At 38.1% G+C, this 23,770-nt stretch overlaps 1 protein-coding gene across 1 annotated transcript in view; it reads right to left on the minus strand.

Moving 5' to 3' along the window:
* Positions 1-23,770, minus strand: part of DERA (deoxyribose-phosphate aldolase) — a 101,393-nt gene that overhangs the window by 52,288 nt on the left and 25,335 nt on the right. Inside the window, exons 2-5 of the mRNA XM_012775829.3 lie at positions 15,959-16,056; positions 14,653-14,800; positions 13,046-13,141; positions 10,142-10,276 (exon numbers count right to left, since the gene is read on the minus strand). Coding sequence (XP_012631283.2) covers positions 10,142-10,276; positions 13,046-13,141; positions 14,653-14,800; positions 15,959-16,056 — 477 coding nt within the window. The remainder of the gene's footprint in view (positions 1-10,141; positions 10,277-13,045; positions 13,142-14,652; positions 14,801-15,958; positions 16,057-23,770) is intronic.

Here is a 23,770-nt window from a genome sequence, read left to right on the forward strand (position 1 = left end):
TAAATATTGATCAGAAAAATGAATACACTGAAGATAATGGGATAATGGGAGTAAGATTTCTCACTGACAAGAAAGGGTTATAAATATGGAAAGGGGGAAGTTGAGATTATTGTAATAGAGGTTATCAGTATGAACTCATGGGTTCTAAGATAGATGGATGGATGGATGGATGGATGGATGGATGGATGGATGGATGGATGGAGAAACAGATATAGACGTATGTGAGTCTATGAGTGTGTGTTGTATATATGTGTACATTCAAGTATTTCCTAGATCTGTCTGCTGAGAGGGTCGAGAAACAGTAATATCCCAATAGCAATGAGTATACTTAGCACCCAGATCTTTGTTTCTAAATACAATTCATCAATCAAAGAAACCAGAGCTCCCTGGAGAAAGGGCTGATTCCAGGGCTAAGGTAGAGAAGTAAAAGATAAACCTGAAATATCTTTTACAAGAAAGCAAGAAAGTTCTCAAACAATGGTGGGAACATCAAAAGGGTACAGGAGCCAGTTTGAAGCAGCTCCCACTGGCCAAATTTGAGACAATTTGAGTATCAAAATAAATACTGACAGCAAAGGATTATAACCAATTGAGTGAAATAGGGATCTATCAGTCCTTATGAATATGAATGAAGGAAGGGAAAGAAGCAGGGAGGGAGGGAGAGTAGGAAGGAGAAAGGTAGAGAAGAGAGGAGGGAGAGGAAGGTAATGCCAACTAATAAGTATGGAAGACATGATGGAATTAGAAAATCACCATTTGGCAACTATGAGAGTAAAACTGATGAATTATGAGTGGATGTTAAAATAATGAATAAAAGTTAGATGAGGAATAGGATATTAACATAGCCTCAAAATATCTTCATTCATAATCTGTATTAATTACTTATCAAAATGCAAAATACTTATTAAATTTACAATGGAGAAACTTGGCAGAAAACACCTTAACCAAGTAAAGGAGTGACACCATCAATAATGGGACAAATTAACAGTGTATTGAAATAATGCACTGAGAAGAACAAAGCTAATCTTCTGTGGTAAACTTGCCCAAAATGTATAGCTGGAATCTAATCAAGAGGAAACACCAAACAAACCCAAATTGATGTATATTTTACAAAATAACCGGCCTGTAATCTTCAAAGACAAGGAAGACTGAGGACTGATCCACATTGAAGAATACTAGAGACAATGTAACAACTGATCCTAGACCTAATAACACTACTGGAACAATCTACAAAATACAACAGTTTGCAGATTTAATGGTATTAAAGTACCAATGTCAATTTCCTGATTTTGATGGTGTACTGTGGCTTGGTACAGAGTGCCTTTTTTTTTTTTTTGAAATACACACTAAGTATTTAAGGCTAATAGGTCAACAGTCCTAAAACTTAATCTCTAATAGTTCAGAAAAAAATTATGCATATACATTTTTATATATATGTATGCATACACAGAAAAAGAATAAGGCAAAAATGGTAAATGGGATAGAATTTTATAATTAGGAAATCTGAGTGATGAGTAAACTGGAGTTTTGTGTATTAATTTTACAACTTTTCTGTAAGTTTAAAACTATTCAAAAATAAAAGTTAAAAAGATATGTTATTGTAATTTACTTAGCAGCCAGGTATTTTTTTTTTTATGAGAAGAATTGAGACTACCAACCACTCAATGGTTTTTAAAACTACATATTATTTTGTAACTTGTTTTCCCCTCAATATATCATTGACATCTTTCCTATCAAATACAGGTCTATAGCACAATTTTGTTTGTTTGTTTGTTTTGTTTTTTTTTTGGAGACAGATTCTCTGTCTCCTGGGCTACAGTGCCATGGTGTTGCAATCTCAAACTCCTGGGCTCAAATAATCCTCCTGCCTCAGCCTCCCGAGTGGCTGGGACTACAGGTACCGGGTATGTGACGCTATAAAAGCACTCAAGGCTATGGGCTGTAATATCCCTGTGACATCAGGTAAAATTTGTTGTGGCTTTTGTTATTTTTTTAAACATGTTTCCAGTTCTTCAACTCAGACACCAGGGAGTATTACATATAATTGTATACTATGATTTAAAGTAGCTTTATGTATTTAATTAGTTGTATTTATTCATGATTTTAGTATTTATTAATTTCTTAGTAAGTAGCAGACATTATGTTAATTCCCAAGAATATAGAATTATGTTTCTATCCTTAAGGAACTCAGTTGTTTAGGAGGAATAATCAAATAGAAAAAATCGTATGTGTGATAGAATCATACAGATACATACCCCCTATACATATGTATTCTGTTATATATATGTGAAAAATAAAAGATATGTAGAAGGTACAGTTGTAACTGAACAGGGAATGATATAGTCACCTGCAGAGGCTGGTGACACTCAATAAGAGAAAGCATCACAGTGGAGATAATAGTTCATTAGGGCCTAAAGGATGAGGAGGAGTTTTACAGCATTGATAAGGTAGGGGTGGCATTTTAGAGAGAGGCACTAGCACGTGTGCAGGTGTGGAAGCATGTTCAGAGAACTGAAAGAGATTTGCAGATGTTGGTCCCAAATCCTGGGAAAAGAGGGAGCTACAGGAATTGAAGCTGAGGAGTGAGCTCAGGGCCAGATCACAGAGGGGATCCATGCCATGCTGGGGCACTGGGGCTTTATTCTGATGATGGGGAAGACACTGAACAATTGTAAGCAGAGGCCTGGCATGATCAGCTTCATGACAAAGTAATTAAAGCCTTAGCTTAGTAAACACGTGTCTGTGTGTATATATGTATGTATGGATGGGTAGACAGATAGATAGATATAAAATTAGATTCTAGTTTTTTGGTTTTTGAGACAGGGTCTTACTCTGTTCCCCTGGTCTAGAGTGCAGTGGCATCATCATAGCTCACTTCAACCTCAAACTCCTAGGCTCAAGTGATCCTCTTGCCTCAGCCTCCTAAGTAGCTAGACTAGAGGTGTGTGCCACCACGCCTGGCTAATTTTTCTATTTTTTGTAGGGACAGGGTCTTGCTCTTGCTCAGGCTGGTCTTTAACTCCTGACCTCAAACGATCTTCCCACCTTGACCTCCCAGAGTTCTAGGATTACAGGTGTGAGCCACCACAGCCAGCCTACAGCACAATTTTTAATGGCTAAACAATCTTCTACACATAGACATAATATTTTATTCAATCATTTTAATATTGGATATTTAAGGTTCTAAATTTCTTGCTATTATCAATACTACTTCAGCAAATACCCTCGTAGTTAAATTTTTACAAACATCATGACCTTATTCCCTAGAGTCTTTATTACTTTTTCTGTTTACATACTCACATGTAATACATGTTCATTGTTAAGAATTTAAACATTATGAAAACTGGAAATTCCTTATTTAATTAAAGAAAGACAGAACAATTCCTGCCACGTACCAGAAAAATAATAATTTCGAAGGCTATTATAAAAGACGCCTGACAAATGAAAATGGAATTCCAACACCACGAATGCAAATTAGTCGGAATAATGCAAAATTTAATAAAATACATACACCAGAGAAGTGGCTGACATAGTGATGTCACGTTAAAAGCCTATTAATAAATGTTTTGACTTAAAATGAGGTTTTCAAGAGTAGTGAAAGTGGGTGTACTAGAAACCCAGGATACATTACATTGTAGATGCTTAATCAATACAGTGGCACAACTAGTAGAGGGGCTGTCTCCTGTTTGTCCCCCCACGTCCCTTCTAGTCCTACCACACGGATGAGAAGTGGCGGTCATAACCTGACCTCTGCCCGCCATTCTCAGTTGAAAAACAAGTGCGGCTGCGACAGTGGAATGTTCACTGACAGGACGCGGAGGACTTGGCCACGCTAGGAAAGGCCTGTGTGCACCATCACAGCGAAGATCCTACAGCAGAGAGGAAGCGAAAGGGTCATGCTGCATCTGTTTGAAACAACATCCAAAACAAGTTGACCACTGGCTCCACTTCTACAACACTGCCCCATATGCCAGCAGGAACTTGCATCTCTAGCATTGTACTTTTCTCTATTTAAAATTATTTATTTTTTTTTCCTCTAGGTTCCACCTAAAAGGAAAAATGTATTCTTAATCTTGAAGCAGCGGGAAATCTGTTAGGCTTTCTGGAAACGCGCTGCTCTAGACATAAAAAAAACAATGTTAGCAAAACTTTCATGTACAGAATTATGATTAAGGTAAGAATCCGAGTGTTTAAAGGCCATATTTCCCATCTAAAAGTCATAAAGTAGATTTCCTTTCATATTTCATGCTATTCAAAGGCACTTAAAAAATAATTGTTAACGAACATATCTAAGCAATTATTTTTTGAGTACTGGAAAGATGTTCAACACAGCACAAGAATGGCCTGAAAATAACTCTTAAGATAATTATATGTACAGTAAAACACTTAATATAAAATTATACAGCAACCTTTAAACTAGAAAAGTCACAAAATGTTCAAGAACATAGTTTCAACCACCAAAGCAACTAATTAATCTTGTAAGACTAAAACAGAGGTGAGCTACACCATCAGGTAATAAAATAACCTACAAGGTAATAAAATAACCTACAAGAGATAAAACACACACATTTTTGTCAATAGTATTTGAAGTTTTGAAGACTCATAGCCATAAAAACAAAAATAAAAGCATATAGCTGTCATAAGTATCTCCAGAATTTCTGTTATAAACAACCTCCCAAATAGAAAATCCACAGATTATAGATTATGTGATTCCTTCCCCAAAAGTGCCTATAGATTAAGAGATTGCTTTTCTTCTAAGGACTTCTTGTGTATGAAAAAAAAAAAAAAAAAAAAAAAAAAGAGATTGCTTTTCTAATAAGATAATATGAGTAACAAGCTCTACAAAAGAAAGAAAAATACCAATTTCTTTTCAGAGATGTTATTTTTACCATCTTTATTGTGTAAAAATAAGCAAATTTAAAAAAATAGATTATTGGCCAGATTCAAGATTTTTAGGATCCACGTCATACAAAAAAGAATGAAAACACTGTGGATTTGGGCCTAATATTTTATTATTTCATCCTAAAACTCTAATAGCCATGAGGTATGTACTCCACAAACCAAGAGAACAGGCAAAGGAAGCAAAAAGTACATGAGGCTCTGTATCCAGGAGGCAAACAGTACTTCCAACAGCTACACTGAACATACCAAGGAGAATGCCAGAGACAACCCCAGCCCCCTCTGGAGCCATGTCTGCTTGTGCTCCAGGGTAGAATGAGTCTCCCACAACCAGAAGAGCCACCTCTAGGTCCTGAGCTCAAGCAACTAGATTCCTAAACAAGGTGGAATCTGATAGCATTTCCTTGTCACTGGTAAATGTATTAGGTAAATACATGCAACAGAGACAGGTCATTAAAAAAAAGTAAAAAGAACACTTCTGTATGTTTACAGAGCATGGAACGCATTCAATTTTTAAATCTTGCCTAATAAGATTTATGAGATGATGAACCACTTTCTGGTGAATGTTTTCTTCACAGAACAGTTTAAGGAATGCAACTTAGATGTCAACTTCAATATCACCATAAAGAAATATTGTATTTCATGTACTGATCATGGGAATAATATTCACTGCAAATGAAAACACCAAACTTAAAATCATGGGTCATGACAGCTCTAAAGGATTATAAAATTCATTAAATCTTATCCTCTCATTGGTAGCTTATTTAAAGGGAGGCAGACAAAGTAAAGCGTTTGCCCAAAGACTTAGGTATAAATTATCAAAATCACAAAAAAATAAAACTGAAGTCTTTAGAGTTTCACTTTATTCACTTAATACATGTGCTATGAGGTTACTGCCCTTGACTACAGACCATCATCATCAGGAGGAAGAGGATGAGGGGAAGGAGGAGGGAGAAGTAGAAGGTAAATTTGCAGCTGGCATGGAGGGCTTCATCTGGGCCAAGCAACAGGATGATCATTTCTTTTTTTTTTTTTTTTTGAGACAGAGTCTCGCTTTGTTGTCCAGGCTAGAGTGAGTGCCGTGGCGTCAGCCTAGCTCACAGCAACCTCAAACTCCTGGGCTCGAATGATCCTTCTGCCTCAGCCTCCCGAGTAGCTGGGACTAAAGGCATGCCCCACCATGCCCGGCTAATTTTTTATATATATATCAGTTGGCCAATTAATTTCTTTCTATTTATAGTAGAGACGGGGTCTCGCTCTTGCTCAGGCTGGTTTTGAACTCCTGACCTTGAGCAATCCGCCCGCCTCGGCCTCCCAGAGTGCTAGGATTACAGGCGTGAGCCACCGCGCCCGGCCAGGATGATCATTTCACGTACATTATGTGACTTCATCCCTCTTATAGTCCTGCAAAGTGGGTGTTATTATCCCCATTTTACATAGAAGGAACAGGAAGCACCTGTTCAAAGCAAAGGGCTACTAGCGGTACAGCCAGGATTCCAACCAAGGTCTGTCTAATGTAAAACTCTGCTCTCAGCTATCCCCACTCTCCTGGTGCCATCCTCTTTTCTGACTCCACGGTCTGGGTACGTTCTGGGTCTCACTGTGACTCCAGGGATGATTGGCCGACCTGAATTCAGAGAAATGTAAATATTTTGAACACATTTCTTTCTAGAATAGCTAGATTTCTCCGATTTTGTCAAGATTCACTGACTGTGAATGCTTACTTATATGAAAATAATGGATGAAAAGCAACGTGGTTTAGTGGGAAAGCGAACAGGAGGTCTGGAGTAGGGCGGACCCGGGTTCTGGTGCTGGGGGGGGGGGGTTTGGTCATCTTCGGCATAAGGAAGTAATTGAAATCAGCCGGGAGATGAAGTTTCCAAGGGACAGTGTGTAGAGGTTGGGGAAAAGTCACACTGGGACAGAACCTGTGTACCATGGACACTTCAGGGATGACAGAGGAGGCAGAAGAGTTTGCAAACGAGACACAGGAGTAATCGGAAACATTAAAAAAAAAAAAAAAAAACCCTCAGTAATGTAATCACCAAAGTGATGACAAGAGAATATTTGCAGAAGGAAGAAAGAGTCCAGTATGTCAAATGTTGCTGGCTGGTAAAGCTAAATAAATAACGGAGGAATATCACCTGGACAAAGTGAAATGAGAGGTCATTAGCATCTTGGTTCAAATTTGTTGGCAAGACAAATGACCCTTTTAAGAATTTTAGTCAAGGGAAAAGTCTTGAAGGGAAGATTTGGCTGGGGATGAAGAGGCATGTGGGTTTTCTTTACATGTGTAAGGAAAGCTTAAGTATGTTTAAATGCTTAATGGGAGTGGGCTAGTTGAGAGAAACTGCAGATACAGGTTAAAAAATGACCAATAAATGGAATCAGGCTTCTGCAAATGCAGGAGATGAGAGCAACAATACAGTAGAGGGACTGCATTTGGGAGGAAGGAGAAAAGAAGCAAGGTAAAGCAGACCTGAGACAGGGACCTTGACAGAATTCCTATCTGATGGTTTTATTTTCTCTGAGAAGTAGCAGGTAGGTCATCTGTCAACGGTCAAGGAGCCTCAGGGAGGGTGGAAGAGTTAGAAGTTTGAGGCAAATAGAGATTTTAAATGGTCAACAAGGAGAACCCCAGGATAGGAATATGAGACCTCCTGGAGCCTCCTCTTTGAGTTCATACCCTAAACTGGGGACCTTTGTGACCATGAGAAATGGTTGAGACACACTCTAAAAGGCCAGCTTTAAAAAAAATGGGATTTCTTTCTACCAAGTATCCTACAAATCTCAGTGCACAGGGGAGAGAGCTCTGGATTTGAAAATGCAATAGCCTGATAGACATTTCCATTAGCAAATCCCAAGAAATTAATTTTAGGTCCATATTTTAGTAAACAGATAATATTAAAACATAACACTGAAAAATACAATATGTAATCAAATTGTGAATCAAAATGAAGACAAAATACTGCAGTGAAAAAAAGGCCTAAGTCATTGCAGGTTTCTATTTGGAATTAAATTTCTAATATTAAATTGCTCCTTTTCAATTTGTTTTTGGTCAAGAGGTTATTAACACTATGAAAAAGTTAATAGAAAAGTATGGTTCAAGACAATGATGTGTTATTATATTTTGCATAAATGCCTGCTATTGGGAAATTTTCAGTTCTTAAAAACAACCATTCCCAGTTCATTAAGGGACAGTCAATTACATCAAAACCCATCTCCTACTGTATTTTATTTTCCAATTAGTAGTATAAACTATATTTCTATATCTACAACTGCTTAGTAAAAGACACAAGTTATAAAGTATATTTCTATATTGATAATTGCTTTATAAAAGTCATAAAGGACATATACGTTCTTATCCAACTAAATCACATAAAGTTTATTTCCAGATTTGTTCTACATATTACACTTACTTTTTCTTCTTACTCTAGCTTTAAATCTTAACTGAAATCTGTGACTAAAAGCAGATAAACAAAGTTAATATACAGGGACAGAGATATCTATTTAAAATAAGTCATTTAAGAAAGACTGCAATTGGCCAAAACACACGTTAACAATAACAAGAAAAGGAACACAGGTTAAAAATACAAAATGGTATTTGTGAACTACCAGGAATTTCAACTTGGTGAGAATTATACATTTTGATGAGTATTGGGGGTTGGGGGGGAGCAATGGGAATGTACAGGAGTGTGATATTCCAGGCTAAAAACTACCTTTTCCATCTTCACTCGCTACCAAGTATGGCCACATAACTCAGCCCAGGCCAGTGAGCTATAATAAGCAAAGGTGTTGCATGAGACTTTCAGACAGGACAAGCCCTTCCTTCCTATCATCTGGGAGATGTATAAAGGCTGGAACTTCAGAAGCCATCTCAGACAGTGAAGTGCATGACAGCAGAGGCCACATGCTTCGGAACTGGAAGATAAAAGTAGCCCAGGTCTGCAGAAACGTTGCAAGGCTGCCACGCACCCTTGGCATACCTACCTCTGGACTTCATGTAAGAGAATAAATACTTGAGTATTTAAATCACTGACTGAATATTTGCTACTTCATAACCAAAAGCAATTCATAACTGATAAACAATGGAAATAAGCTTTACAGATAGACAGATAAAAGCTTTACAGATAAATACAGATGGATAGGACATAACACAGAATATCCATGAGACACTGGCACGTCCAATAAACAGGTTAAGGAAAAATACATTAACTATAACCCTATTTCTTATTAAAACTTTAAAACAGGGTGAGGATAGTATGTGTATATACATGAAGTCTGGCAAGTTACGCACTGCAGTGTTGCCAGGTGTTATTTCTAGACGGCAAGATCATCGATATCTACTTCCTTTATGACTAGCGGGAATTTTTAACAGTGAGTAGGTATATATCCTCCATAATTAGAATAAAATACACCTTTTATTTGATATACACATATATAAAGAGACAATATATTACCCTGACTTTAACTTATGATTTCATTAAACATTTTTGGCTAAACTATTAAATACTTGTTATAATGAATTTTTTTGAAAGAGAAAATTGTACTCATTTGAGCTATCAATGACCTCATCTTTAATAAACAAAATATATTTAAGATTGAGGTCCAATCTATTTGATCCTTTACAATAATATCTACTTATAAAAACAACAGCTTGTTACTGGAATGGGCAATGTTTTATCGTAATCTGCTATGATAGTGAGTCATTAATCAGAGAGGTGAATGTGAAATAATATTCGTGGGTGCTATGTATAAGGATACGAGGAGTAAAAACAAACTTAGCAGAATTATTAATAACCCCACATCCTCAAAGACCACAAAGATTAACATTAAAAAGAGAAGTTTCCTCTAACATATTAAAATGAATTTTGCATAAAAGACTTGTCTGGAGTGATTTTATGTATTGATTAACAAAACAGTCCAGAATAGTAGTAACTTTTCTCTTCTAAAGGAAAACCATATCAGTAAAATACAATTTTTTTAAAAGGTTATTAATTGATTGCATGGAAATAACTATCCTCCTAAGCATCCAAAGGGTTCTAAAAAGTTCATGCAGGAAGGCAACTGCCTAGACTTATGAAGGATGAGCAATCCTAGCTGTGTTTTCTCCTAAACTTACCCTCTGACCTAGTGACTTATAACCTACAACACTGACCTACAAAACATGCTTCTTAACAGATACCCACCATATGATTTAGGGAAGAATTGTGACTCCCTCTTCAGCAAGACATGTACCTACCTTCCCACTGGCCTGTCAGCACCAAGGTCCTGTTAATTACTATGTCTATTTCTGTAGCTCCATCTTCCACAGCCAATCTGATCTCTTCTAATCGTGTTTTTAAATGTGTCTGTCCAGCCGGAAAGCCAGTAGCCACTAGTAGAGAGATGGGAGGGAAGGAGGGAGGGAAAAACAAATTTCAGTTGATCAGGTCAGTAGATCAACAAACAATTTCAGACCAAAAAACCCCAGCATTCAGAAAACAAATTATTAATGACAATTAACCACTTCGGTATGGCGCTCACTGGCCGCGAAACCTTGCCCACAGCTGGCACTCAGAGTCCGCACGATAGTTTGTGCTGTGCATTGACGACGAATCTGTTTTTGCTCTTGTGTGATAAGGAAGGCTTTATAAAGCACTGAAGGCTTGTTTTACTTTACAGGCAGTTTTACTTGTAATGTAAATCAGAATAGGTAACGTATACATATATGTTTTCATTACGTTATTTTTAAATGTTCACAATTTTATTTTGATAAATGAAAAATTAGAAAAGTTAAGTTTTGTTATTAACTCTAAAGTTGATTCTCGGCTGTGCGCATTCACCAGTGGCTATCGACTATAGTCAACACTCGTACCGAAGTGGTTAATAACATCATGTATGTTATGCATAACATAAGTATGAAGAAACAGAATGCTCTCTCATATTGTATTGGTGTTAGCACAAATATTAATATTCTATTCTCTGGAAGACCTGAAATTAAGCTGCTGCAGAGATGCTCAGGAGGGTGCTTTAAGTACCCAGCCATTAAGAAAATATCTTCTTGGCCGGGCGCGGTGGCTCACGCCTGTAATCCTAGCTCTCTGGGAGGCCGAGGCGGGCGGATTGCTCGAGGTCAGGAGTTCGAAACCAGCCTGAGCAAGAGCGAGACCCCATCTCTACTATAAATAGAAAGAAATTAATTGGCCAACTAATATATATAGAAAAATGAGCCAGGCATGGTGGCGCATGCCTGTAGTCCCAGCTACTTGGGAGGCAGAAGGATTGCTTGAGCTCAGGAGTTTGAGGTTGCTGTGAGCTAGGCTAACGCCACGGCACTCACTCTAGCCTAGGCAACAAAGTGAGACTCTGTCTCAAAAAAAAAAAAAAAAAAAAAAAAAAAAAAAAAAAGAAAATATCTTCTTGGCCAGGCATGGTGGCTCACGCCTGTAATCCTAGCACTCCGGGAGGCCGAGGCTAGAGGATCGCTTGAGGCCAGGAGTTTGAGACCAGCCTGAGCAAGAGTGAGACGCCATCTCTACTAAAAATAGAAAGAAATTAATTGGCCAACTAAAAATATATAGAAAAAATTAGCCGGGCATGGTGGCACATGCCTGTAGTCCCAGCTATTTCAGAGGCTGAGGCAGAAGGATTGCTTGAGCCCAAGAGTTTGAGGTTGCTGTGAGCTAGGCTGATGTCATGGCACTCTAGCCCAGGCAACAGAGTGAGATTCTGTGTAAAATATATATATATAAAAAATATACTGTAATATTTTTAATAATTTAATAATTTTAATATATAAAATTATATATAAAACATTATATATCTTCTCAGTGATAGTCATAAAATTGCATTTGTAGCCCTGTCTTATGAAAACTCGTTATCTAGCATACTAGTTCTGGATCCTAGTCTTCATCAAATGGCTATCTTGATCTACCCATTCATGAATCTCATCAGCTGTGGTAACTCAATTGGAATATGTGTTTCCCCCACTGCCTCTCTCAAAACAACTAGCCAGGCAGATGAGATTAAAGGAAAGATAATGAAGGAGGGAAAGGTACCTAATTAGTCTACAAAACTGGGGCAGGACAGACCTAAGAAGAGCACAGTTAAGTATAAAGAAGAGGAAAATGAAAATACAACTACACTTTTGAAAAAGTATTAACATATTTTACACGTACATCATTAATTCCATCCCTGTTTCTAAAGCTAACCTATTGTGTTTCCCTGATGTTATTAAATTCCTTGGGTCTGCCACCTTAGAGGAAAGCATATTTCCCTGTTGCATAAAGGAAAAACTGAATTGACTGAGGCTTCAGTGTCTTCCCCATCATCAGAATAAAGCCCCAATGCCCCAGCATGGCACGAATCCCCTCTGTGATCTGGCCCTGAGCTCACCCCCCAGCTTCAATTCCTGTAGCTCCCTTTTCCCAGGCTTTGGAGCAAATCTCTTTCAGTTCCCTGAACATGCTTCTGCACCTGCACACGTGCTAGTGTCTCTCTCTAAAATGCCACCCCTACCTTATCAATGCTGTAAACTCCTCCTCATCCTTTAAGACCCAGTGAACTATTATCTCCAGTGTGATGCTTTCTCTTATTGAGTGTCACCAACCTCCGCAGACTGTATCATTCTCTGCTCAGTTACAACTGCACTTTCTACATGTCTTTATATTTTTCACATATATATAACAAAATATATATACATGGGGGTGTGTATGTACAATACTATCTATCGCACATATGACTTTTTTATTTGACTGTTCCTCCTAAACAACTGAGTTTCCTTAAGGATAGAAACATAGTTCTACATTCTTGGGAATTAACATAATGTCTGCTACTTGCTAAGAAATTAATAAATACTAAAGTCATGAATAGAGCCCAGAGTTCGAGGCTGCAGTGAGCTATGATGGTGCCACTGCACTCTAGCCTGGGCGACAGAGCAAGACCCTGTCTCCAAAAAAAAAAAAAGAAAAGAAAATACATTTACTATTCATTAAGTGGAAAAAAAAATAAAAAAAGTAAAGCCATGAATAAATATAACTAATTAAATACATAAAACTACTTTAAATCATAGTATACAATTAATTATATATCATACTCTGTGATGTCTGAGTTGAAGAACTGGAAACATGTTAAAAAAAACAACAAAAGCCACAACAAATTTTACCTGATGCCACAGGGATATTACAGCCCACAGCCTTGAGTACTTTTACAGCGTCACATACTCGGGCAGGATAAACACAAACGGCAGCTGTAGTAATGCCTATGAGAAAGAAATCGCAACAGCCTACTGTAGATGAAGTTCAACTCACACAATATGCTTTGAATTATTATTTATACTACAACATTGGCAGAAATCAAATGAGAGAAAAAATAATTCCCCCATGATGCTACAACAAATTAAAAGGTTTTTACTTTCCACATTCCCTTCTAGTTCTTGACAACATGGATTATTTTCTCATCATTACAGTCATCAAAACAATTTTGATACACTGTTCTTTGAGATTAACATAATACCATTTTTTAAAATGCCTACACAGTGAACTTGGTGGTCATAACTCAATGAAAACATTTCATTTCAGGCAGATAACAAAACCCAGGTTTATACAGCATTCAAACAGGGCAGTTTGAAGAAAGGACAGTTTGAAGGACAGATGAAAAAAAAAGTAAGTGACATTTAAAGGATGGTACAGAAAAATGACATTTAACTAATAGTACTCCCTCGTTTATAAGGAATAATAAAATCTGAATCTGAGGCCCTCATTTTAAGGAATAAACTCTTAAACTCTTAAATTAAAATCTGAATCTGAGGCCCTCATTTTAAGGAATAAACTCTTAAAAAATCAGTTTAGTCATTATAAAGCAAAGCAATATCATAAGATCTTAAACAAAGCTGTTACTTTTACGTGCCATAAGGTGGGGTTTTTATTGCCAATCTAAAGCAAACAAATACTTTTCAAAAGCTGTAGAGTTGTTTCAGTCTGCAAATTATGTACAAATTATCTGGGATAAAATACCTGCATTGGGCCAATTCAACATCTCTAGTTGCACGCACAGCAAATGGGCATTCAGGAGCCATGAAATGTCCGTCCATGGAGAGCAGATTTGACTCCCAAAATCAGCCCAGCAAGTAAAAAGACATGTCGTCTTGGGAATGCCACTTAGCCTTCCAGGTCTCAGTTTCCTTATTTAGAAAATGAGGGGGTCAATTCTCACAGGTCTCCTCCGTCGCTAATATGCTAAGGTTCCAAACTTATGGCAACTTTAGAAAGCCCTTTCTCTCACATATACGAAGGGAGTGAATATGACTCTTTTGGAAAGATCTAACCTAATATACAAACATACAATATTTCTGATTTGCATTTTATTTTCAAAAGTATTTCATTTACTCACAGAAAATACTTTATGTATGAGATGTGATTATTAAGTAATGAGACTGGCTTTTTCACATATGGCTAGGGAATCAGAATCAATATTTTAGAGTCACTAGATAAAAAAAAACTTCCAAAACTGAAGAATTGAAAAGAAATATAAAGACACTCTCTAGCAGCAACTTTAATCCATGGATGGAAAGAACTGACCTAAAAACAAGACTCGGATTCTCTTCCTGCTGTTTTTCAGAGAAGAATCTCAACTATTTGTCTATGTGCACATAACACAGGTTTCTATCATGAATTTTATCCCTGCTATCATTTTAGCAGCTAAGTCTTCTTAGATTTGGTACTCAGTATATTGTAAACAGGTAAATACCAGATAGATTAGACACAACATTACCTTTATCGTGCATATTTAAAGCTTTTAAGAGATCTTCCCGGATTGGATATTTGGCTTTATAACAGAGCCTTTGAATGTTGGAAGATGTATCATCGCCTGAAAGTGTGGTAAGATCTATAAAGGTAACAGCTTTCAGGAGCCAAGCAGCCTGGTTTGAAGAAAAGGAAAAACAGGGTAAATTTTTTAAAAAATTACTCTCTAACCTAGTAGGTAGACAATCATTAGATAAATGTGGGGCACTAATATCCATGTCCACGGTGTCCTAAGGCATATTCTGATATATAATAAAAGCATAGATCAAGAGTTACTAATAAGATGAACATTATCCAGAATAAAAGGGGTGAAGAGTAGCCTTAAACATTTTTTTTCTCCCACAGATACCTTAAATTGAAACCCCTCTTAGGTCAAATCTCCCCACTTCTGACTTCCCCTTCTCATCCATAAGGAAAGCCTACCATGTCTATCCTGAGGGGAAGAAGGTTTCTAGCTTACATTTTATCTCTCACCCTGGGATCTGGGATGAAATATTATAAAAAACAAACAAACAAACAAACAAAAAAACCAAAACAAAACCCTTCAAGTTCACTGGTTTTTTTTGTTCAATTTAATCCAATTCCATTTTTAAAACAATACTCATATTTCATACTCATTCAGATGAATTTCCTTTTTTCTGTTCAATCAGAATATTTCCAAGAATGAGCAAAATATAAAATGTAAAAGATTTAATCACAATATCTGCCTCACTTATGAAATGACCTCTGAATTCCTTTTAGTCTTGCAAAGCACGTCTTCGGTTGGGATATACTGAAGAATGTGCTGACCACAAGCACTCTACAAAACATCATTTCTGGAATTTTGAAAAGTGATTTATTAAAAGTAATAGTAAGGTAAACATGATGGTCAAAAAAGGTCAACTCTTATACCTAAGGGCCTCAACAGTGGACACACTAGGTTTAGATGTTAGGGTTTTAAAATTAAAATAGAAGACAACCAAAGAAGGCATGTCTAAGAAACTGAATAAATGTGTTGAGAAAATATGCCATTTAATTCACTCATGAATAAAGATGCTTCAAATTCATTTGCGGTTTTGCCACTCAAGAGTGATAAGATTTTTAACTTGTTTGGATAAATGTGTTATCTTTCTCCAACCCATCATCATCATATATGAATTATTAAAATAAGTCATGGACAGCTGCAATCTTTTAAGTTTAGATGCATCTTGAACGAAATTCAATACTGTGGCCTTGAGGGAAGAGACGATGCATTGTAAAAATACAGGGACAGAATGCTCAAGAAGAACCCTTACTTGCCACTCCTTTTTCACAGGTCTGCGAGCCTGGATTTGTTCCGCACGCCTCAGGACGGCTGGATGATTCACTTGTATTTTGGAGATCCAGCTAAGGTCTAAAGGGGAAAGAACACCACTTTTTGAAACTTAAAAGTTTTATTAAATATAGTCAATCTATTTTTACATGGTCCTTGAAAGGATACATTTATCATTTGACATCAACGCTCTTTTAAAGCTTATGTTTCTTTTTCGCACAACTGCAAATAAATAACCTTGTTGAAGGAAGCCCAGTCATCAAAAGGCATACTTCAGGTAAAATCAAGTATATTTGGAACTAGAAGAACCTGTATTGATTCATTACACAGATATGTCTGAAAATGGGGGGAAATGTGTATTACCCATGCCATGCACCTCACTTCTGACAGCAAAGACTTATTTGCTAGTGTCTTGCCCAGGAGAACAAGTGATTAATAAATACTTAAGTGAATTAATGTCGGGACTTAAAGGAATCCTTGATCACTACCCCCTTGCTGACAAGATTTATATCTACTAGATACTAAGAGGATACAGCTCATTCTTTCTTCAAAGCAGAATTTTTCAAAATGTTTTCGAAATAACAACACTGATATAACAGAAGTTAGAAAAAAAAAAGGAAAAGAAAAACAAGCTGTTCAAACTTTCAGAAGACATTTCTATGGCTTTTGTTCTGAAATGCTCTCTCCTACCTTGATCTACCCTCTCTACTCTTTTGGCTAACTGTAATTTCTACTTTAAGACTCAGTCTAAACGTTAACTTTTGTGAAAATTGTCAGATCCCCAGACAGAGCTAACATTTATTTGGATATACCTCTAATACATAACTTGTATTTAATTCATCAAAGAGTTGTGGTGAAATTGTTTCTTGTACTTACTATATTGTGAGGCAAGATCTTATTCATGTTTGGGTGTCTGACACCAGTGTCTGGTGCACAGGTATTTCAACTTCATCCACTGATTTCCTTCCTATAACATAGATAGCCTCACAGTAAATTGGGCATGTACACATTTACCTTCTGTAACTAACCTCACTTCTATATCTCTCTAGCAACTCCATGTTTTTGAAGAACATCTTGAAAAGCCTTAAAAGACTACTCTGGAAAAGGCTATCCATTAGGAAACAAGTTCCAATTCCATAACTCTTTATAATGTAATGGAGGAAACTTTTGACCACATACTGTGTCATGTAACAATACAAATAATAATAAAGTATTCCAATCTACCACAAAGATAGGACCACCAACAAAACCAGTGTTTACAAAAGACATTCTTTCTCTCTCCCATTTCCATTTGATTCTTCTTAAAAGTATCATTATTAATGGTATAGAAATCCTAAGTTGGAGTCTGAGTGATTAATAATGACATTCTTACTTAAATATCAACGAAGAAGAAATATAGTTTGGTTGCTTTTTCTCTCTAATTAAATTATTTTCTTAGCTGAAATCGCTTAACAAAACAGATTTTTAACATTTCCATCCATCTGCTCCTGCTCCTCAAAGACATTGTATGTTTTCATGCTTGTTTGCTGAGCCAACTTCACAGAGAAAGTGGGAGTGTGGGGTCAGGCAGATGAAATCTGCCTCTTCTTTCCCCCGCAAGGACTGATTTTGTTCTAGCAGAGCCCAAGGGAACAAAATCAGACAGACACACTAGACTCATCCTCATTTATCTGAGACCTATAAGAACCTACCTCTATCCGAACATAGGGGAGGCTCTTTTTTGTTAAATTAATGACTAATGATGGCAATTAGGTACATGGTAAAGATTATTTCAGGCAGATAAGAAAATGAGTGAAGCAAAGAGTTGTGTCACCAATTTACTGCTGACAGTGGTTCAAAGAGGAAAGTCTTTCCCCAAGTGGGGCGAGGGCTGCAGGGGTCATACGTGCTTTGCTGGTCATATGACACCTCCCTCTTCTCTGCTCCCCACCCAAAACCACTGCCACCACTGGAAGCACTAGCACTCTGGGGAGAGGTCTCAGGCAAAGCAAGACCCTTCACCATCTGCTACTCTCATCCTCCTCATTCCCATCCTCTCCCTGTCCCTCCCTCTGACTACATGGGACAACCTTCCTCAACTCCTGGCCATTCCCTGACCCATCACGTCATGTTCTGTCTCTGGACCCGTGCACTCTGTTTGTTCCTTCACCTAGAATGCCCCTCCTTACCTGGCCTGTAGAGCAAACTCCTGCTTGCCCCTTTAAGACTCAGTTCAACCATCACCTTCTCTGTGAGACTTCCTAGAACCTCCCAAGATTGAGGCATTCCTTTGCTTCTTCCTGCTTTCACGCAACATTGCAGTCCACCTTTAGTGCAGTCCCCTTTCCTAAGAATGGCACTGATGTGTCTAAATGTTTGCAGCCCCAACGGATTTTAAAAATTCCATGCAAAATACCTGACACATGAGTGGCATTCAATAAATAAGTTGAGTGGTTCCCAAAGACCCAAAATGATCTAATTCTGGGCAATGCCTTTCTTAATTGCTTCTCAGTAGAGAGGACGTTGGGTATCCACAGGAGAAGCTGGGACTGAAGCAAGAATGAGATGCTTGGGAACATTCACATTAAAAACCAATTTTGAGTACAATTCCCACCAAAGGTTACAACCCGCAAGACCTACTTTCACACTTCTCAGACACCACTTGCCAGACATCCTTGCAAACCATCTACTGGAGAATGTAATAGGATTACTTCTCTCACAATATCAGCCTCAACTACTAAAAATACCATTAGCGGTCATAAAATTATCCAGCCCCATATTTAATCTAGCCACAAAATTTGCCTCTGTGACCTCCCATGGCAATGAATTATATAAGTGACTATCTCATTTCATTAGCACTTCATTTACTACTCTTTAATTTCATCAAATAACCCTTGCTCTCATATTATGGTGTCTGGGGAAAAGAAAGGACTGATTGGCCTTTGTTATGTCCTTCATAATTTTTAATATTTTATTCAAGTACCCTTTAGCATCTCCCTTCTAGGAGAAGTGGTTCTAATGCACACAATCTCATCAGGACCATCGAATCTTCTTCTTACGGGTCCAAGAGGGGTTTCAAGCACACATGCCTTTGGGGAGAACAGACGTGAAACCACAACTGGAAGGCAATAACACTTTTTCTTAAAACTCTCCAATGAAGAAAACTGTTTCTTAGTGTTTCTTTTTGGTGGCTTTCAGATCCCTCTGTTGGTTACAAATTTATTCTCAAATGCTCTTCTCAAAATTTATTTTTTATTTTTTTCCTGTTTGACTCTCAGTGGAGACAGAGATCATTTTCCCTGCAAAATCTTTCTAGCCCTTCCATCACTTCCATTTGTGTTTCTACAGATGTTCATGTATTTTTCACAATATTCCTGAAACACGTAATACCAAATGATAACCCTATGAAAAGGAGTGTATTTTGTATTTTGATTTTACCTTTGTTCCTAATGGACAAAAATAAATCACGATGCTTTCTTAGAGAATTCCCCTCCCCCAAAAAAAAATAGTTGGGGAAAATAAGAGAGATTAAATTTCCCATGTTTTCTCTTTATTCTTTATGGGGTTTTATATCTAACTGGACCACCCAAATTTGTCCTCTAGTTTTGTCTCTAAATAGTTATTTACTGATATGTAGTTACATATTTTAATACCAGAGTATATTACTGAGACGCCTCCTTATTGTATTCACATATTATTTCTGCATTATTTTTTTTTTTTTTTTTTTGAGACAGAGTTTCGCTTTGTTGTCCAGGCTAGAGTGAGTGCCGTGGCGTCAGCCTAGCTCACAGCAACCTCAAACTCCTGGGCTCAAGCGATCCTCCTGCCTCAGCCTCCCGAGTAGCTGGGACTACAGGCATGTGCCACCATGCCCGGCTAATTTTTTTATATATATATCAGTTGGCCAATTAATTTCTTTCTATTTATAGTAGAGACGGGGTCTCACTCTTGCTCAGGCTGATTTTGAACTCCTGACCTTGAGCAATCCGCCCGCCTCGGCCTCCCAAGAGCTAGGATTACAGGCGTGAGCCACAGCGCCCGGCCTCTGCATTATTTTTAATACTAATTTATAACCTTTCAGGAATTAGCCAGACCCTCCCATATGTGCAAACATCTAGCACAGACATAGTTGCTCAATAAATGCTTGTGCCCCTTCTATCACGGTGAATTTATTTTTTATATCAGACATAGAAATTAGTGAAGTATCACTTGATCATGTCTAGTCTTTCAACTTTAGCCTTGGAAAGGGCTAGGTTGGGTAGAAAAGATTCTTAAATGTCATTATATGCCTGATTCAGCCAAGCTTATGAGACATTCCATTTATATAAATGAGCAGATTGAACCTTGCCCAGTTTCTGACCCAAAAAGACAGAAAACAGAGAAGAGACTATCCTGAGACCCCCCCCATTCTTATAGCAGGTGGGGTCTAGAATTAGTCTTCTTCCCAAAGTCTAGCATCCAACAAACCCAGCTAAGCGCTCTAGGGCATCCTTACCCCTACTGGGCACTAGCCAACTCTCCTCACTGATTAAACCTAATCCTTAGAACCAAAACATATATTCTAGAAACCAAGACACCAGCAACTGACAACAAATATTGCCACAGCCCGGAGAGCCTTGTTATAATGACACATTTCCCCACGGCCACTCTGCCCCTAATCTCTGACATCCGTCCCACATCTATTCACCTATCCGGTCATTCTTTAGGGTATCAATCCAAGTCCAGGTGAATGAGTTTACTATATTATATATCCCCTGAAAAACTACAATTTAGATTACTGGCACCAAGTTGAAAGCCATTTTGATCTTCCATATTTGTTGCCTCTGCACCAATTTCATCTATTCACTGCTTTATACTCCTCTTCCAGTTGGCCCTCATTTCAAATACAACTTGCATTCATAGACAAATGGGTTACAACACTTTTTCAGAACATGTCAACACAGTAGAAGACAATCTGAGTTTTTCACATATTTCTTTTTACTTTGTATAATATGTAAACTAGAAAATTTGAAATTACTTAGTATCTTACATTGTTTCTATTAGATAGCACTATTAAATAGTTCGGACTTTATGCTATAGGTGATCAGGAATCATTAAAGATTTCCAAACAGGGCTGCAACAGAATTAAAAAAGTATTTTTTTAAAAAAATCAGCATACAGAATATGTTCTGTCGAAATACATAAGTATACAAATACAAATTTGAAAAGATATTTATGGTAGCACTGCTGTACATGACACCAAGATCCATGCCTGGTTCAGTAACAAACAACATATCCATAATATGGAACACAACTCAACCATTAAAAAGAATGAGGTACATTAACATGTACTGTCATGGAAATCTGACTATGATATATTACTCAGTGAAAATAAGTAATCTGCACATTGGTATGACTTTTTTAAATAAACATGTTTATAAAAGCAAAAAATACAAAACATGTATTTATTGGTAAATATACAAAAAAATAAAGACTATACATCAAATTGAAAAAAGTGTTTCTCTGCAGAGGTAGGATTATATGAGATTTCTACTTTCTTTTTTTTTTTTTTTCTTTTTTTTTCTTTTTGAGACAGAGTCTCACTTTGTTGCCCAGGCTAGAGTGAGTGCCGTGGCGTCAGCCTAGCTCACAGCAACCTCAATCTCCGGGGCTCAGCGATCCTTCTGCCTCAGCCTCCCGAGTAGCTGGGACTACAGGCATGCGCCACCATGCCCGGCTAATTTTTTGTATATATATTTTTAGTTGGTCAATTAATTTATTTCTATTTTTGGTAGAGACGGGGTCTCGCTCAGGCTGGTTTCGAACTCCTGACCTTGAGCAATCCGCCCGCCTCGGCCTCCCAAAGTGCTAGGATTACAGGCGTGAGCCACCGCGCTGAGCCGATTTCTACTTTCTTATGTTCTGTGTTCCCATAATACTTAAAAATTTCTAGAAAGAGCATGCATTACCTTATTAAGCAGGGAAAAAAAAATACTTAAGTCTTGCATTAGGACTTGCCAGGCAGCAGTGAGCATTACAGGTAGGAAGGGAGGCAGAATGCAGTAGGTAAACCAGTGAGGCAGATGACACTGAGGTGCAGGCACCAGCATTACACAATGTCTCCTTGGGCATTTTCACTGCCCCAAACCCTTCAGGACCAATCACTGGCCACTGAGCTCTTCCAGCCTGCTTGCCACAGCTGCACAACGTCAGGCAGAAATGATAATGTAAGATAAGAATGTCCTATTACTATTCCCACAGAAAAGATCACTACAATGTTAGCACCACAGGCTACCCGATAGAATTTGCCTATTACATTACTCCTACATGAACGCACCAATACACTTGGGTGAGATGGGCCCACACTTTAGAGTCTGCTCAGGCCCACCCAGAGCTGTGACTTTCCCCACAGGGGGAACGTGGACTTTCCCAAGGGCACAGACTTTCCCTGAGTCCACATTCCCCTCTAGTCCAAGGTACACAGGACTCCAGAATTCCTACACCCAATGGCTCCAGGCTTGCTTACAGAGCCTACAGGGATCTTTACCCGAAGTCAATAACTTAAACTTAAGATATGAGACAGAGAAGGGACAGAAAACCTGCGAAATTTGATAAATGCAATTCTATGAATCACATTCATTCATTCAACTAATATACAATGGGTACCCACAATGGTGCCAGGCACTGCGGCTGACTCTGTAGATTCAGCTGGGAATGAAAAAACAAAATCCTTACTCTCGCAGAGCTTTTTCTAATGAGAAGACATAATAAATATCTATTGCATCTAGTATATAACGTATATGGGCTACAGTGAAAACTCACATAGGCTAAGACAATGGGGAAAGCAGGATGGGAATGGGCCAGGACGGTCTGATGAGAAAACACTTCAGCAGAGCCCCAAGGGAAAGGAGGAAGTGAGCAATGAGGCGGTCATTTAGGGAAACCGTGTTCAAGGCAGAAAGAACAGCAAATACAAAGTCCTTAAGGGAAAAATGAACACGCTGCATCTGAAGAAAGGCAGGGAACTACAGCATTGGAGGGAAGTAGGCAAGGCTGGGTTGGGGGAGAGACAGAGATAAAGTCAGAGAGGGAGGCAAGGGCCAGATCATACAGTAAAATGTTTCGAAAATGAGAGTCACAGCTCCTGGATATGTCATGAAATCAATATTGTCAGTTGCAACCAGCATTTAAAACAAAAAGCACAGAAAATACAAAGTATCAGAGTATGCTACATGTAACACAGGTAAGGATCTGCGTATGGAAGTTTTGTTTCAATTCCATGTATGTAGGTGTGCACCATGTGGCAATATAAAATACACTGTGCATCATGAGGTGTGGCCAGCAAGGTTTGAAACAAGACCCTTAAGTAGAACTTTTTCAGCATGGAAAGGTCTTCGGGTGTGAGACGGGAAGTCTAAAGAGTATTTTGAGCAGAGGGTTGAAATAATCTGATTTATAGATCTGGCTCCTGTGGGGAAGCCAAGTAGGAGGTTCAGGAAAGAGCAGGTGGGAGCCTGCACCAAAATACCAGTAGGGGTGCAGCAGGGAGGGGAACAGCAAGATGATTTCACTCACATGTCTGGTACCTTGGAAGGGATGGCTGGAAGACTGGGCTCTGCCTAGATACTAGGTCTCCTTCTCTGTCTCCATGCAGTCCCAGAACCTGTCCCTCTCCAAGTGCCTTCTTCAACAGGGCTGCTGAATTTCTTAAAAGGCAGCTCAGAGTTCCTCAAAGTGTAAAAGCAGCTGGTAGAGCATCACTTCTGCCACATTCTATCAGTTGAGTAAGTCACAGGGCCAGCCCTGAGTCACTGCAGGAAGGGACTACAGAAGGGCA

This window comes from Microcebus murinus, chromosome 10, assembly GCF_040939455.1.
Source record: "Microcebus murinus isolate Inina chromosome 10, M.murinus_Inina_mat1.0, whole genome shotgun sequence".
NCBI lineage: Eukaryota > Metazoa > Chordata > Mammalia > Primates > Cheirogaleidae > Microcebus > Microcebus murinus.